Source organism: Choloepus didactylus, chromosome 6, assembly GCF_015220235.1.
Source record: "Choloepus didactylus isolate mChoDid1 chromosome 6, mChoDid1.pri, whole genome shotgun sequence".
Taxonomy (NCBI): Eukaryota; Metazoa; Chordata; class Mammalia; order Pilosa; family Megalonychidae; genus Choloepus; species Choloepus didactylus.
The window spans coordinates 88,888,335-88,906,786 of record NC_051312.1 but is presented as its reverse complement, the minus strand read 5'-3'; the positions used below and the strand labels follow the sequence as shown (position 1 = coordinate 88,906,786).

At 36.7% G+C, this 18,452-nt stretch overlaps 1 protein-coding gene across 1 annotated transcript in view; it reads right to left on the bottom strand.

Annotated features, from left to right (window-relative positions):
* The window catches only part of RNF169 (ring finger protein 169), a 139,075-nt gene that overhangs the window by 79,819 nt on the left and 40,804 nt on the right, over positions 1-18,452 (bottom strand). The window contains exon 2 of the mRNA XM_037840659.1: positions 7,961-8,034. Coding sequence (XP_037696587.1) covers positions 7,961-8,034 — 74 coding nt within the window. The remainder of the gene's footprint in view (positions 1-7,960; positions 8,035-18,452) is intronic.

Below are 18,452 nucleotides of genomic sequence, written 5' to 3'. Positions count from 1 at the left end.
AAGCTTATCTAAATATGTATGTTAAAACATTTTGTAAATTTTGTTTTAATTAATATCAGATGTTTAAAATTACTTCAAAATGGGTTTTAAATTATTACATGCATTATACAGAAATGCACATTAAATTAATTTCAGGCAATCAAGTTTACACATAAATTGAATCAGTAGATACTGCATAAGTTATATGTTTAGCTACCAAGCTAAAAGGCTGAGATGAAGCGGAAGGGACTCACTTATGAGAAGTAGAAAGTAAGAGCTCTGAGTGATTGTAAGAAGGCAAACAAAGGTCTCCACTGCCCAGAGTTCAAGAAACGTGGGAATTCGTTTGTGCTTCATACCACCAACTCTCCCTCCTCCAACGCTGACTTTCTGTCTGCCATTTCTTACCCAAACAAAAAAAATGGCAACAATTAAGCAGGTTATTTTGTGTTACATTTTTTCAAATTCCAAATTTTAAAGAATATATATATATATGTATTACTATGTATATACAGGGATATATATTAATACATATATATATATTACTATATACATATATGGATTACTATGTGCCACACACTATTTCACAGTAACCGTATACTGTAGTATCCATCTTACAGACCAGGAAAACAATACATGGAGAGGTTCACCCAATAGTAGGTGGCAGAGTCAGCATTTGAATTCGGCTCTTAACCACTACACTACACTGCTTCTCAACTTAAGGTAAAATATCCACATCATCTGTATATTATAATGTGTTGACCACCTGCATTTTTTTTAAAAAAAAGTTGGATCTCAGAGACAAACAGCAAATAAGAACTTAAACTCTTAAATGACTCCAGAAAAATATAACCAAGATTTCAATTTCAAAGGAAGCAATCAATCATCGCTGACAGCAGATTACTTGTGAATTTTTACACAAATTTGGCAAGATACGGGAAATTTAAAAATCACCTGTAGAATCTTTTTTTACATATTATATTTTTTAAAGTTATTTCTGATTTTTACTCAGATGGCTTTGGCTTTAGAGGAAATATTAGCAAACGTGATATAGTGATAACTATATTTTCTGTATTTCTATGTAGCCATTGAAAATTTTGACATGGGTCTATTTTTATCAATATGGAAAGCTTCATACGAAGTGCTAACTAAAAAAAGGGCAGTAAAATGTGTGATCCCAAAATTATTTTTTAAAAAGTCTTAAGCTTAAATTTATGAGAAACACCTAAATATAGTTATTAAGTGCTGGGATTAAAATTGATTTTCCTTTTCTTCTTTAAACCTTTCTGAATAATCTGAACTTTTTTTTTAACAATGCACAAGTAGAAAAAAATAAAGCTATTTTAATTCATTAAAAGTCTCACTAATCAGATATTTTAACAAAACATTTTATTTTGTACTACAGGCAGAATAGTTGCAGCTGCTTCTGGAAAATCCCCTACTTTGAATAGCATTGAAATGATTTTAATTAAGCTATTCACTAAACCATAAAACAAATCAAACTAATATAATAATCTTAGAACTACTGATCCTCTCCTCTCATAAATGAGAGAGACAGGGAAAGATAGCACATAGCAGAAATAATCTGAATAACCTGCTATTCTAACCAGATTTGATTATGCTTTGAATTTCCCAAATTTGTTTTTTTCTTTGAAAAGCATGTTAGTTGATGAAGTTTTCCTCCTAAAAAGAAGGAAAAAACAACCATTCTAACATTTTTAGATTCTGAGCATCTTATAAGCTGTTCTTCCTTCATGCAATCAAAATTAAATCTATTTCCAGCAAAAAGTAAGAAACTTATTCTTTTGAGAGTTTTACCTTCTCCTCATACATTTTACCTGATCTTAAAGATGTACTATGAGATTCTGTACCTATTTTCTGGTTCTACAAAGACACATAGGAGCATAGTCAAAACCGGGCATTTCCTTAAAGTTTACATCATAGCATTTCAGAAGAAAGAAGAAAAATAGCAAATGGTACAGTAAAAGGAACCCTGGAAAACTTAAAATACATCTAGCTCTATCATGAGACTGCTGTACATCCTTACATAAGTCAAGTCATTTCTCATAAAATAAAAGGCTTAAAAACTAATGATCAAAAATTCAATTCAATAAGCATTTGGTTAGTACCTATGTGAAAGATATGTTAAATGCAGTAGAGAGCAGACTAAACAAACAGATCCTTCCTGAAAGATTTTACAGTTTAATGGGGAAAAAAATGTTTAAACATGCAAAAATCCTGCTTCTTCTATAGTGTGATAAAACATATTTTAAATTTTCAGGTAAATACAAACTTCTTTAAAAAATAAGTAAATAAAAATAATAGGGGAAAGTCAGCTCAACATTCAGGTCATGATGCACTGCATAGCCAAAGAGATTTTAAGTGAAATATTCAAGTTCTAATGAAGAAGATTAAATTTAACAGTTCAAGGCAAAAAATATAATAAAAAGGATAAAAATAACATTTCAAAGTAATTAAGTTCAGAAGTTTAGTTACCTTTAAAAACTCCCTTCACAGAGGAGATATTCATTTGCTGTAAGATCTGTATTTTCTGTAGCACACTAGATAATTTAACTTGTACGATCAGTTTGTTTGAACACTAGAAGTACATGGAGCTTTGAATGGGAAGTGGGATTCAGTGCGTTTGTACAGGCTGGGGTGAAATCCTCATACATCCCAGAGTGATATGGACAGAGAGTAAAAGTGTATTTGCAGTTTCTAAACGGTACAACTCTACAGTCTATTTGTTCAAACACCACAATTGCATGGAACTTTGAATAGGAAGTGAGATACGGTAGGTTAGTATAGGCTGGAGTGAAATAGTGACACATCCCAGAGTAATTTGGGCAGATAATAAAAAATATATTTACAGCCTCCCCCTCCCCAGCCCCGAGGATCTGGGGGAAGGTGCGGATGTGTTAGACATCCTCACTTGGACTGGTGTTGATGTTGTCACAAACGTTGGGACTGGCAGTTTGATGTGCTGAGCCCTCGATCATGGGACTTGCCCTTGTGAAGCTTGTTACCGCAAAGGAGAATCTAAACTTGCATGTAGTTGTGCCTAAGAGTCTCCCCCTGAGTACCTCTTTGTTGCTCAGATGTGGCCCTCTCTCTCTCTAACTGAGCCATCTCGACAGGTGAACTCGCTGCCCTCCCCCCTACGTAGGACCCGACTCCCAGGGGTGTAAATCTCCCTGGCAATGCAGAATACGACTCCTGGGGATGAATGTGGACCCGGCATCGTGAAACTGAGAGTATCTTCTTGACCAAAAGGGGGATGCAAAATGAGACGAAATAGTTTCAGTGGCTGAGAGATTTCAAATGGAGTCAAGAGGTCACTCTGGTGGACATTCTTATGCACTATATAGATAACACCTCTTAGGCTTTAATGTATTGGAATAGCTAGAAGTAAATACCTGAAACTACCAAACTCCAACCCAGCAGTCTGGACTCCTGAAGACAATTATATAATAATGTAGATTACAAGGGGTGACAGTGTGATTGCGAAGACCTTGTGGATCACACCCCTTTATCTAGTGTATGGATGAGTGGAAGAATGGGGATAAAAACTAAAGGACAAATGGGGTGGGATGGGGGGATGATTTGGGTGTTGTTTTTTCACTTTTATTTTTTATTCTTGTTCTGGTCCTTTCTGATGTAAGGAAAATGTTCAGAGATAGATTGTGGTGATGAACGCATAACTATGTTATCATACTGTGGAGAGTGGATTGTATACCATGGATGATTGTATGGTGTGTGAATGTATTTCAATAAAACTGAATTCAATTTAAAAAAAAAAAAAAAAAAAAAAGTGTATTTGCAGGCCCCCAGAGGAACTGGGGAGAAATGTGGAAATGTTGGACTTCCCAAATGGGTTATTCCCCATGTGATTTTCTCACAAACATTGAGGACTGCCAATTTGGTGGGCCAAGCCCTCAATCTGAGGGCTTTCCCTTGTGAGGCTTTTTGCTGCAAAGGAGAGGCTAAGCCTACTTATAATTGTGCCTAAGAGTCTCCCCTAGAGAGCCTCTTTGTTGCTCAATGTGGCCCCCTCTCTCTCACTCAGTGGGTGAACTCACTGCCCTCCCCTTCTACATGGGACATGACTCCCAGGGGTGTGAATCCCCCTGGCAAAGTGGGTAATGACTCCTGCGGATGAGCCTGGACCCAGCACTGTGGGACTGAGAAAATCTTCTTGACCAAAAAGGGGAAGAGATGAAACAAAATAAGGTTCCAGTGGCTGAGAGATTTCAAATGGAGTTGAGAGGTCACTCTGGAGGGTATTCTTAAGCATTGTATAGATATCACTTTTTAGTTTTTCGTGTGTTGGCATGCTAGAGGGAAATACCTGCAGCTGTCAAACTGCAACCCAATGACCTTGATTGTTGAAGACAACTGTGTAACTATGTAGCTTGTACAGTGTGACTGTGTGACTGTGAAAACCTTGTGGCTTGCACTCCCTTTATCCAGTGTATGGACAGATGAGTGGAAAAATGGGAACAAAAATTAGATGAAGAATAGGGTGGGATGGAGACGATGGAAAGTTTTGGGTATCTTTTTTGCTTTTACTTTTATTTTGGAGTAAGGAAAAGGTTCAAAAATTGATTCTGGTGATGAATGCACAACTGTATGATGGTGCTGTGAATAACTGATTGTACACTGTGGATGACTATAGGATGTGTGAATGTATCTCAATAAAACTGTATTTAAAAAAAATACAACCTTTCTCCACAAAAGTTAATGACTCTCCTGGACTCAGAATCTACTATATAGGTGACCAGAGGATGGGGTAGGGAAAGGGAACGGGAAATTAAGGTTGAAATGTACACTGTTCCTATTTGAACTGATGGAAATGTTTTGGTAATGAATGGTGGTAATGGTAGCACAACATTGTGAACATAATTAACAGCACTAAAATATATATCTGAATGTGATTAAAAAGGGGAAATGTTAGATTTTATATGGTAACAATAAAAATTAAAAAAAAAAAATCCATGGAACGATACTACACAATGAGTGCTATGTTAAACCATGGGCTACAGTAAATAATACAATTATAAAAATGTGCCATTATCAATTATAACAAATGTTCCACACCAATGCAAGTTGTTAATAATAGAGTATATGAGAGTCCTGTATTTTATGCATGACTGTTCTCTAAACCCACAACTCCTCTATTAAACTTTTTTTTTTAAAGTTCATGACTGCTTCACAGGGCCATTATTCACTTCAGAACCCACTGACCACGTCTGATTACTCTGTTCTCTGACTAAGGACTAACAACTGCATGCTTACTACTTTAATAATCCAGTCAACAATGGGGAGAAAATACTCCTCAAAAACAAACCAATGCGGAGGGAGAAAAAAGAAAAAGACAGATCAGCAAACCAATTCAGAGAAAACCTAAACCACTCCTGTGATCCACAGAATTATCAAAAGCAGTTTATCTTTCTTGCTACAGAAACCAGGGAGATAAGTAGTCTAGAAGCTAAGGCTATTTATTCCCCAACCTTCAACCTTTCAGAGTCTGGTGATTCAAAGATGACAAACAAGGGCATGGTGGATTATGTGTTTCCCAACTCTAACAAAAGCAACTATTATTTAACCATATGGTCAAAGTTAAGCACCTAACAAACTCTGTAAGCAGAAGAAACAATGATGTAAACAATAAGCTTAACTCAAAAAATAAATAAAATTCACAGAGACAAATGAATCAATTATTTCAAAAACAATGACTGTCAGTCTCATATAGAATGGAAACATACAAATAGATCAACATGGAAATAATTTCCCCCTAAAAATAATTTTTTCATTTCAACACGCATTTACTGCAGACCTTTATATAACAAGAATGAATAAAACAAAATTCTTGCCCTCAGTGTGTCAAGATGGAAGACTAAGTGCATTCTAATACTCTCCTTACACTTAAAGCACCATAAAATGACAGAAAACTCGTACTTTAATAGAATAAATCTAGAATATCACAGAAAAACAAAACTAGACAAAAAAGCATGCAGTCAAGATCAGAAATACTCAAAAGATAGAAAGCAGACTCGTTTTCACATCTAAAGGTGATAATGAAGGACTTCAACAGAAAGTATACAAACAGCCAATAAACGCATCATAAAATGCTCCTTCTCTTTAGTAAGAAGAGAAATTCAAATTAAAATAAGATATTTTTATCTAGCAGATTAGAAAAATATGATGTAGTCCAACCATTTTCAAGTTTATAATTCCACAATTTTTTGTAAATTTACCAAGTTATTGAATACTCTGTCAGTTTTAAAGCATCCCTCCCCCATAAGATTCCTCATGCCCTTTTACTGTTCATCCCCATTCCTACACCCTGCTCCAGTCAACCACTAAGTTACTATTTGTCTCTATAGATTTGCTTATTCTGGACATTTATATAAATGGAGTCATACAATATGTGTCCTCTTGTGTTTTGTTTCTTTCAATAATCATCTTTTTGAGGTCTATCCATGTCATAGCATGTATCAGTCATTCATTCTTTTTTACTGCTGAATAGTATTCTATTGTGTGGATATACCATATTAATGTCTTTTGATTTTATGACTTGGAGTTCCAATTTCCAGGATGGACAATGGATGTAGGATAACTTGGATGGTGGGGGAGCTAACTTTTATTTAACCCAACTGACGTATTTCTCAAACCCAACTCAGTTTACAGAGGATGCGAATGCCCTAGCTTCACTAGATGATAGCATTATGCCATCAGTACCTTTCAAAACCAGTTTCTCACCCCGTGCCTCTCAACAGGCACAAGAGTACAGTTCCCCAAGGTTTCATTCTCTCTCCCAAGGTTTATTAGAATCTTTACTCTTACCATTCCTTTTGATTTATCTCCTTTTTTGACTCCAAGTCCTTGTTTTTTCTCTTTAAGATTATCTTCAAAGTGATAGCTTTAAAATTTGTATTTTCTCCAAGTTTTTGAAAAATTTTATTAGAAGTACATATATGTATATTCTGGAATTTTATTTAAGAGGAATCTGTGGTCCCTGAAAGTAATTTCTTTCTATGTAGAAAAAGTACTGTAAGTGATTTAAAATAAAAAAAAAAAAAACCACAACATAAACATAAATGGAGCATAAGGATCCAAGTCAACATTTGACACCCTTATTTAAAAGGGAAGATCAAGGAATATATAGTAATTAAGTATAGTTTTCTACTATCTTTTCTCTTTAACATGACCTTGTTACATCCTGATTTTTCATCCAGTATAAAAATGCCACAATAATGTTATTATCTTGCATCTGTTTCATACTGATGCCAATTCAGATTAAGTGGATAACTTACCTTTATAAAATATTAAATATCCACATGTAGAATGATTACCTAATCAATTATATAGGTAAATGAGGAGTGGTACATGGAGAGGGCTAGGAAAGAATGACATAAATCCAATCATCACCATCCTTTTTGAAATCTTAACTCTCTAGGTGATTCCCAGACAATTAGTTTGCAAATGTCAAAAATAAGATGATGTGGACACAACCCAAAGTTTTCCCGTGGTGAACATTTTCTAATTAAGAAATTATTTCTCTTCCCCCCCCTTACTGGCCTAAGTCACCATTCTTCTGGAGTACCTAACAGAGTGAAAGCAATAAAAGACAACACCAGCTAGATGTAATTAGGGAAATAATATAAGGGAAAATAACATAAGCTATTATTACTAAGGGCACTTGTTAAAGGTGCCAAGAATACCTCTCTTGGTGGCCAATTATTGGAGTAGGTGTGTGATAGGAGGCCCTGTGAACTACATTTTCATCTTGAAAGGACATCTGAAAAGGTTTCTTAGTTGAGGTTTGCTCTACTTTCCCCATAGTTACCCCAGTCTAAATGGGCGGATTAATTAATTCATGCGGGAGACAGACAGGCTCTGCACTGTAAATAAGAAAAATTCAGTAAATCAAAACTCCCATTAAGCATTCTTTAATGTCATGATAATATGTGTACCATACCTTTCTCAGGCTTTCATATTCCTCACGAAGTTCCCCAGGCTTGCTTAATTTGATTGGTGCTCTAAATATAAACTCTAGAGGAAAAGGAAAAGAAAACACTTTTTTAATGGGCCTCTTCAGGAAGAAACAAAGACCTTGTCCTTCTGCTCCCCACAAATTATAAACCACATAAAAAATTGTGGCCATCTTAATTTGAATACTCATTCATTTAACAAATATTTTTTAAAGTTTTTAAACCAGCACTGTTCGAAGCTCTGGGGAGAAGCACTGAACAAATGAAGCCCTTGCCCTCACGGAGTTTACAATCTTGTGGCAGGAAACAGACAATAAACAACAAGTACGTTTATATAATACAAATATGCTAAGTGCTACGGAGGAAAATAATCGTAGGTTGGGGGGAGGCAGGGGGAGAAGAGCCTTGCTGATAAGCAACAAGTCAAAGGACCTGAAGGAAAAACTATATCTAAAGCTATTTAGTATTTTAAATGAGTTGGAGTTTGATTCATAATACTACATTTTTCTATTTGATTCTTAACACTGCCACCAGAGTATTTTCCTAAAATCTGGTTATATTATCTCGTTTTTATCTTCAAAAGCCTTCAGGGTTTTGACAGGCCTACAGAATACAGTCAAAACTCCTCAACACGCCATTCAAAGTTCTCCAGAGCTTGACCATAACTTCATCTTTCTAAAGCACTGTATCTCTTCTCCCTTGTCTTTCCAGCCACAACATACATATTTAATCCTTTTACGCTGTTCTCTCAGCTGAATTTCTGCCTTCTCCCCTTTTTAAATCCGAAACATCCAGGAACACAGGAGTCACACAAAACATGCTGGTCATATAAGCAGGAGATAAAAATCAAAGTTAAGGACTAACAGTAAAAGATAAGTCATAAATGCTATTAAAAAGGGAAGGGGGGGTACATACTTCTGCCTCCTTAAATGTACACGACACTTCTACATAACCTCCTCTATGTAGTCTAAATATAATATTTATTTTAAGACTTTCCACTAATAAATCTACATTTCATTGATTTTGGTATATATTTGTTCTAGAGAAGATGTAGGCTCCTCAGAGAGCTGCCTTTTGTCCCGATTTTCAATTGTCTCAACTATTTTAAAAAGAAAGACTCTTATTTAGTACACCAGAGGAAGACACATAGATAGAAACATTGGACCTACAGCAGAAAACAATAACTTGAACTCTACCAAGTACCTGAGAGTTGTGAGACGATGGGTTGGGGAGGCAACCATTCCATCACCATCACTCACTTAAAAAAAAAGGCCTTATGACTATTTTAGTCATATCCCTTAAGCACATTCAAATTACAGGCAAATAATATTTAAAATTAAATGCCTTAAAAGAGGAGGAAAAGCAAAATCCTTAAGGCAAAAAAAAAAAATGCTTTAATCCATTTATTGAGAACCTGTTATGTATAAGAAACTTCATATACATTTTCTAATGAATTTTTACAGAAACTTTATAAGTAGTATACCCATTTTACCATAAGGAAACTGAGAGGTTAAATTACTTGCCCAAGGCCAGAGACCTAGTACATGGCAAAACCAGGGGAAAAGCATTAATAGGAATAAAGGCGGAAACTACATAATGATTAAAAAGGCAGACCATCAAGAAGATATAACAATCATCAACTTGCATGAACCTACAACACAGCAAAAACTGGTAAGATTATAAGGTGAAATGGATAAACCCACAATTATAGTGAGAAATTTTAATACACCACAATTAAAAACTAATAGATCAGGCAGACCAAAATATAATAAGGACACAGAAAAATTAAACAATAAAATTAACAAGCTTGATCATATAAATATTTATATTTATGTTTGCACCCAAGGAACAGAATACATATCCCTTAAAGCAAAAAAGGAACAATTAAAATAATGATGATATACTAAGTCAAAGAAGTTTCAAAAAATTTCTAAGAATTCACATCATATAGATTTTGCTCTTTGATCCTGGCTGCCATTTTCTAACACTAGTTTTCTAGCTACTTGATGATTCTGGGTTACCAAATATTCTTTCTCAATAAATTCCTTTTCTGCTTAAATTAGCCAGAGTCAGTTTCTGCTGACTACACTAACAACCCTGGTTGATTCCATTTTTTACACGGTACTTTGAAATGACTAATAAACCAACCTCTACTAAAACTAGTTAAGAAAAAAAACAACAGAATAATATTCAGAATAAAAAGGAGGACCTAAATACAACTATCAGGGTGAGTTTTAATTTCCAGAGACTATTAAAACCATACTGTAATGAAAGACTGAATATATATTATTTTGCATTTCTACAAATAAATCCATAGGAAAAACTGCTAGCAGGAGAATCATTGGGTCAAAGAATATGTGCTTTTGCAATATTTACAAACAATATCAAATCACCCTCCATGAAGCCTATATAAATTTAGAGTACCACCAGCCTCACCTCACACCTTTACCAACACAATGAGTGCTGCAAAATTTTTGAGCTTGGCCAATCTAATAGGTGAAACTTTCTAATACATTTCCTTTATGAATGAAATTGAGTATTTTCATGTCTAATAGTAATTTGCCTTTCCCCTGATGTGAAATGTATTACATTTCCTTTATTCCTTCTTATACTAAGTTAACTTTTTCTTCTTGATTTGTTAAATCTCTATATATATTAGGAAAATTAGCCCTAAGTCACATGAATAGCAATACTTTTCCCAGTTTATCATTTCTCTTGACTTTGCTTCTGGTGGTTATTTCTGTGTAGATATACTAATCAAACTTTTCTTTTATGGCTTCTGCATTTTCTATCATACTTGGAAAGACTTTCCTTAGGCCAAGATAAAATAACAAATTCTATCATAGTTTATCTGGTAAAAAGCATAAGATTCTTACATATCTACTTTGGAAATTTCAAATCTTTATTTTCATTTGGGGGCAGCATAATTTATTCAGGCTTATAAACAATCTACTTATACAACACAGGATATTAAAAATATTTTAGTGATAGCCTGGTAGAAATGAGTAATTTTTACTTACTGTTGGAGAATTTGCTTTCTCTAAAATGGTTCTTGCTAACATTTAATTTAGTACAAAATATTCCAGTAGCTTAACATCTGTCCTTATTATATACTGTAAAGAATATATAAAATTAAAAGTCTGATCTCCCAATTTAGAAGCTTCAGAGCCTTGAATAAGTCCATCTCAATTTCCTCTTCCATAAAATCAGAATAATACCTATCATAACAAGCTATTAAGAGGCTGAAATGAGTATAATGGAACTGAAAATACCTGGTAAACCATTTCAGCCAGTAGAGTGGCATGCAGCAGTATCTATTAACTATTAAATTGTCTCTGGTGTTGGTGGGACACACTCTTTAAATCACAGATTAGTTTGATTTATTTGAAGTACAATTTATTTTTTTAAAAAATGGAGACAATGGCCCAACTGCTTTGATACATAACATTATATGAAAAGTTAAAATCACTTTGGGATACTTATTTAAAAATCTCAAAGTTCATATATAAGACCAAGCAGGAGCACAGCATACTGACTGAAATCTTACTTTGCCTCTGACTTACTTGAGAGTAAACAGTCACTTTGGGGGAGGAGGGAGTACCAATTCATATTCACCAAAATTAGTACTGATCTAGATATAGTAACTTAACCTTGGATTATGATTAATGATGTTAAATGTTTTAAGAATACAAAATGCTGTCCAGTCAAGACCACTTTTTCCCCAACAGGACTGTGCTACATTAAATGGCATCATGGCCAAAAGCTCAACAATTACATAGATAGCTTTAGGTACTTTTTGAATACTAAAACATTTAAGCATAAAAGGTGACTTTGTCCAATGAAACTAACTTAAACATTTAATCCTATTTTCTATTTTAGTAGCACCCACCAAAAAGACAAAATAAAATAAAATAAAATTCCCATTGTTTTTTCTTTTGAGTCTAAGGGCTTGGAAAACACTGTACTGTGTTAGATTCTGATACTGTGTAAGATTCTGTTAATAAAGACACTTAATAAGAGCACACTATATGCTAAATGTTGGGGAGGAGGGATGGGGAGACAGAGAGAGCAAAGAGTTAACATTGCAGGCTAACTGCCTATCCTGTAAAAGGCCTGCTTACAAGGTTGGCCCTTGGCTAGCCATCTGGGAAGTCCCACTTCCCTAAATGATGCAGTGGCTCCCTGTGCCTAAATTGTTTGTAGAAACAATGTGGTTTATGATGAACACCTGCTTTCCTTCTGGGAGTCTGGCATTTTGGTACCAGGGCTGCCTGAGTGATCAGCTCCCACTAAAAAACCCTGGGCATGAGTCGCTAAGGAACTTCCCTGGTCGGCAACATTTCACACATGTCTCCCCAACTAGATGCTGAAGGAATTAAGCACTGTTCTGTGTGACTCCACTGGAAGACGACTCTGGAAGCTTGCACCTGCTTTCCCCCAAACTTCGCCCCATGCACCCTTTTCCATTGCCGATTTTGCTCTATATCCTTCTACTGTAATAAATCATAGCTGTGAGTACAGCTTTATGCTGGGTCCCATGGGACCTTCTAATGCACCTGAAGGGTCCTGGGGACCTCCTGACACACATACGTACACACGCACGACATGGACTAAAATCTCTTTAGAGCTCAATTTTCTACCTAAGAAATGAAGGCAAAAGACTAGTTAACTTTTGAAGTTAATGATTTGGGAACAATATCTTTATTTCACTTTCATTTCACTCAGTAGATCTCTCTAAATTCTGAAAAACTCAATAAAGTTTAATATTATGAGTAAAAATGCTATTAGGATTTTAAATTTACATAAGAGTAAGCTATAATATCAAAATAATTTATTTGAAACCTTGTAAAATGTGGTGTATCAATCTACCTGAACTATATGAGAAAATGACCAGAAAAAGACTTGAAAAACTAAAATTTCTTTTAAATCAAAGCCTCTCACAATGTCCCTTAAAACTGAATGAAGAACATGTATACATTCAAAATTACTATAGTAAGACCATTGTTACTATTAACCTTTCAGTTTCTCAGATTTTTTAATGAAGAAAGAATAAGCATTAAAACAAAACACTTCTGTCTGCTGACATGAAACTTTATTTTTTTCTTAATTGTCTCTTTACTTCTCTCTGCCTTCCTAGGGGCTCATATGTGAGCTTCCTCCATCCCAAAAGATGAACTTGTGGTTGAAATGTCTCCAATACTACCACAAAAGCAGAGCAACAAGGTGTCAAATCAGAGCCAGAAAAGGCAACACCACCCTTCTCGGTCCAGAGGAGTTAGTCAGAAGCCCACTAATCCCTCTGCCAGTTTTTTTTTGTTTTTTTTTTTTTTAATCTTCATTTTATTCAGATACATTCACATATCACGCAGTCATACAAAACAAATCATACATTCGATTGTTAACAGTACCATTACATAGTTGTACATTCATCACCTAAATCAATCCCTGACACCTTCATTAGCACACACACAAAAATAACAAGAATCATAATTAAAGTGAAAAAGAGCAATTGAAGTAAAAAAGAACACTGGGTACCTTTGTCTGTTTGTGTGTTTGTTTCCTTCCCCTATTTTTCTACTCATCCATCCATAAACTAGACAAAGTGGAGTGTGGTCCTTATGGCTTTCCCAATCCCATTGTCACCCCTCATAAGCTACATTTTTATACAATTGTCTTCGAGATTCATGGGTTCTGGGTTGTAGTTTGATAGTTTCAGGTATCCACCACCAGCTACCCCAATTCATTAGAACCTAAAAAGGGTTGTCTAAATTGTGCATAAGAGTGCCCACCAGAGTGACCTCTCAGCTCCTTCTGGAATTTCTCTGCCACTGAAGCTTATTTCATTTCCTTTCACATCCCCCTTTTGGTCAAGAAGATGTTCTCCATCCCACGATGCCAGGTCTACATTCCTCCCCGGGAGTCATATTCCATGTTGCCAGGGAGATTCACTCCCCTGAGTGTCTGATCCCACGTAGTGGGGAGGGCAGTGATTTCACCTTTCAAGTTTCTGCCAGTTTTTAATAGGGATTTTCAAGTGTTTCAGGAGCACAGAGACAACCACTCACCCTTCCTTCATCTCAAAAAAGAAATGCTAGAAATTGCTTTAGATATCATTGAAATGCTGAATATCTTGGCATCTGTAAAGGAATCCAATAGTTGAAGTACTTTCTTGATGCCTATCCTCTGACTACTAACCATGTTTAACAGGAAAAGAAACTTTCTAAGAATAGGATGCCTTACGAGTGACACACACCTGTGGCCAGGACCTAAGCTGAGTGTTGCATCCAGCAAAATGTGAACTGCCACTCCCCCGGAGGTCCTTCCCAAATAAGGATTTTCTCTGGAGCAGGATGACTGGTTATTAATAAAAGCAAACAAACAAAACAAATCACAAGACAGGCATTTTGCTTTTTGAACCACACCCCACAGGAATGAAGTACTACTGTCAAAGTATCCACATTCAATGTGAAATTAGACAAAGACCCTTACTCAACTGTATTGGGAAGATGCCACCCTAACAACTCTCAAAGCCAAAGGCTATCATCACTTGGTACCTAGCTATGCTTGAGTTTTTAGCCCTATAGGTTCAATTTCTTATCAACGCAGCAGAAAGAAAAATACCTTTGGACTTAGGGTCCCAAGATATATCCTAATTTGCATATTCCCACTTAATAGTTATTTGTCCTTGGGAAAATAGAAAATCTCTTTGACTTGACTTTCCTCATTGATAATTTGGGCAATAATATACCATACCTCAGAACCACAGGCTAGAACAAATTAATCATGAATTCAAAAGCTTATAAACTGTTAAATGTTTAGTAAATTATTTAGCACTATACAAATACATGGTTAAATTAATATCTGCTTTAAAAGGTTAACTGGGAACCAAAATAATTTCTTTAAGATAATTTTCCATAACCCCAAGAATTAGTTCTGTACCATTTATATTCAATGTGACATAAGAAGTCATCTACATGACCTGGCTGGCCTCTGCCTCCCTCTCCAGCATCATCTCACTTAATTCCCCGCCTCATACTTTACATTCCATCAATAGCTTATGGCTCCTAAGCCAAATCATTCTATTTTTGCCTTCATGCCTCTGCCTGAAATGCCCTCACTTTCCATTCTTACTCTCCACAACTCCACTTGTACCAGGCTAAAAACAATTCATCCTTAAAACTCAGCTTAAATTTCTTAAAACAAAGCCAAAAGATAAACTTGGAAAAAAATATTGCCACACTCACAATAAAAGGCTGATTTCCACGTTAATCACGGCCACCACCATCACTGCCATGGCTGGCAGTTGCATAGCACAATGTGCCAGGCCTGGTTCTACCATTTTATATGTATTTAACTCATTTAATCTTCTTAATGTCCCTATACAGTAAGTGTTATTACTATCCACATTACACAAATAAGGAAACTGAGGCGAAGAGATTTTAAGAAACCTACTAAAGGCCACACCACTGTAAGTGAAAGAGCTATGATTTAAACATCTGACTCCAGGGTCTGTGCTTTACCCACTATGCCTTATTAACTCTTTAATATGTGAAAAACAGGCTATTCAGTAAAAAAGCCTAACAATCCCAAGGACATGAACAGTTCATAGGAAAATAAATTCAGATGGCATACACATATTAGGATATTTTCAATTTCACTCATATTTCAAGATACAAAAACTTGAAAAACACACTTACATATCAGATTAGCCAAGATCAAAATGCTTGAAAGGAAAAGAATTAGCAAGGGTATCACTTATCTTAAAGATATATCACGTGTAAAAGATATATGTTCAAGAATGTGCACTGCAGATCATTTACAATACTGAGTATAGTTAACTCTGGAGATAAAAGACTAAAAACATGGGATGAGATAATCCGGGGGCAAGATGGCAGACTAGTGAGCTGTATGTTTTAGTTACTCCTCCAGGAAAGTAGGTAGAAAGCCAGGAACTGCATGGACTGGACACCACAGAGCAATCTGACTTTGGGCATACTTCATACAACACTCATGAAAATGTCGAACTGCTGAGATCAGCGAAATCTGTAAGTTTTTGTGGCCACGGGACCCGCACCCCTCCCTGCCAGGCTCAGTCCCGTGGGAGGAGGGGCTGTCAGCTCCGGGAAGGAGAAGGGAGAACTGCAGTGGCAGCCCTTATCGGAAACTCATTCTACTGATCCAAACTCCAACCATAGATAGACTGAGACCAGACACCAGAGAATCTGAGAGCAGCCAGCCCAGCAGAGAGGAGACAGGCATAGGAAAAAACAACACGAAAAACTCCAAAATAAAAGCAGAGGATTTTTGGAGTTCTGGTGAACATAGAAAGGGGAAGGGCAGAGCTCAGGCTCTGAGGCTCATATGCAAATCCCAAAGAAAAGCTGATCTCTCTGCCCTGTGGACCTTTCCTTAATGGCCCTAATTGCTTTGCCTCTTACCATTTCAATAACCCATTAAATCTCTGAGGAGGACCCTTTTTTTTTTTTTTTTTTAAATCCTTTTTTCTTTTTCTAAAACAATTACTCTAAGAAGCCCAATACAGAAAGCTTCAAAGACTTGCAATTTGGGCAGGTCAAGACAAGAACAGAACTAAGAGAGCTCTGAGACAAAAGGCAATAATCCAGTGGCTGAGAAAATTCACTAAACACCACAACTTCCCAAGAAAAGGGGGGTGTCTGCTCACAGCCATCATCCTGGTGGACAGGAAACACTCCTGCCCATCGCCAGCCCCATAGCCCAGAGCTGCCCCACACAACCCAGTGTGATGGAAGTGCTTCAAATAACAGGCACACACCACAAAACTGGGCGGGGACATCAGCCTTCCCTGCAACCTCAGCTGATTGTCCCAGAGTTGGGAAGGTGGAGCAGTGTGAATTAACAAAGCCCCATTCAGCCATCCTTTCAGGAGACTGGGAGCCTCCCTACACAGCCCAGCAGCCCAGAACTGCCCTGGGGGGACGGCACTCACATGTGACATAGCACAGTCATCCCTCAAGAGAGGACCAGGGGGTGCACGGCCTGGAAGAGGGGCCCACTCGCAAGTCTCAGGAGCCATACGCCAATACCAAGGACTTGTGGGTCAGTGGCAGAGACAAACTGGCAGGACTGAACTGAAGGATTAGACTATTGCAGCAGCTTTAAAACTCCAGGATCACCAGGGAGATATGATTGTTAGAGCCACCCCCCCCTCCCTGACTGCCCAGAAACACGCCCCATATACAGGGCAGGCAACACCAACTACACACGCAAGCTTCGTACACCAATTGGGCCCCACAAGACTCACTCCCCCACTCACCACAAAGGCAAAGGAGGGGAGAACTGGCTTGTGGAGAACAGGTGGCTTGTGGACGCCACCTGCGGGTTAGTTAGAGAAAGTGTACTCCACGAAGCTGTAGATCTGATAAATTAGAGATAAGGACTTCAATTGGTCTACAAATCCTAAAAGAACCCTATCAAGTTCAGCAAATGCCAAGAGGCCAAAAACAACAGAAAATTATAAACCATATGAAAAAACCAGACGATATGGACAACCCAAGTCCAAGCACCCAAATCAAAAGATCAGAAGAGACACAGCACCTAGAGCAGCTACTCAAAGAATTAAAGATGAACAATGAGACCATAGTACGGGATACAAAGGATATCAAGAAGACCCTAGAAGAGCATAAAGAAGACATTGCAAGACTAAATAAAAAAATAGATGATCTTATGGAAATTAAAGAAACTGCTGACCAAATTAAAAAGATTCTGGACACTCATAGTACAAGACTAGAGGAAGCTGAACAACGAATCAGTGACCTGGAAGATGACAGAATGGAAAATGAAAGCATTAAAGAAAGAATGTGGAAAAAAATTGAAAAAATCGAAACAGACCTCAGGGATATGATAGATAATATAAAACGTCTGAATATAAGACTCATTGGTGTTCCAGAAGGGGAAGAAAAGGGTAAGGTCTAGGAAGAGTATTCAAAGAAATTATTGGGGAAAACTTCCCAAATCTTCTAAACAACATAAATACACAAATCATAAATGCTCAGTGAACTCCAAATAGAATAAATCCAAATAAACCCACTCCGAGACATATTCTGATCACACTGTCAAACACGGAAGAGAAGGAGCAAGTTCTGAAAGCAGCAAGAGAAAAGCAATTCACCACATACAAAGGAAACAGCATAAGACTAAGTAGTGACTACTCAGCAGCCACCATGGAGGCGAGAAGGCAGTGGCACGATATATTTAAAATTCTGAGTGAGAAAAATTTCCAACCAAGAATACTTTATTCAGCAAAGCTCTCCTTCAAATTTGAGGGAGAGCTTAAATTTTTCACAGACAAACAAATGCTGAGAGAATTTGCTAACAAGAGACCTCCCTACTGGAGATACTAAAGGGAGCCCTACAAACAGAGAAACAAAGAAAGGACAGAGAGACTTGGAGAAAGGTTCAGTACTAAAGAGATTCGGTATGGGTACAATAAAGGATATT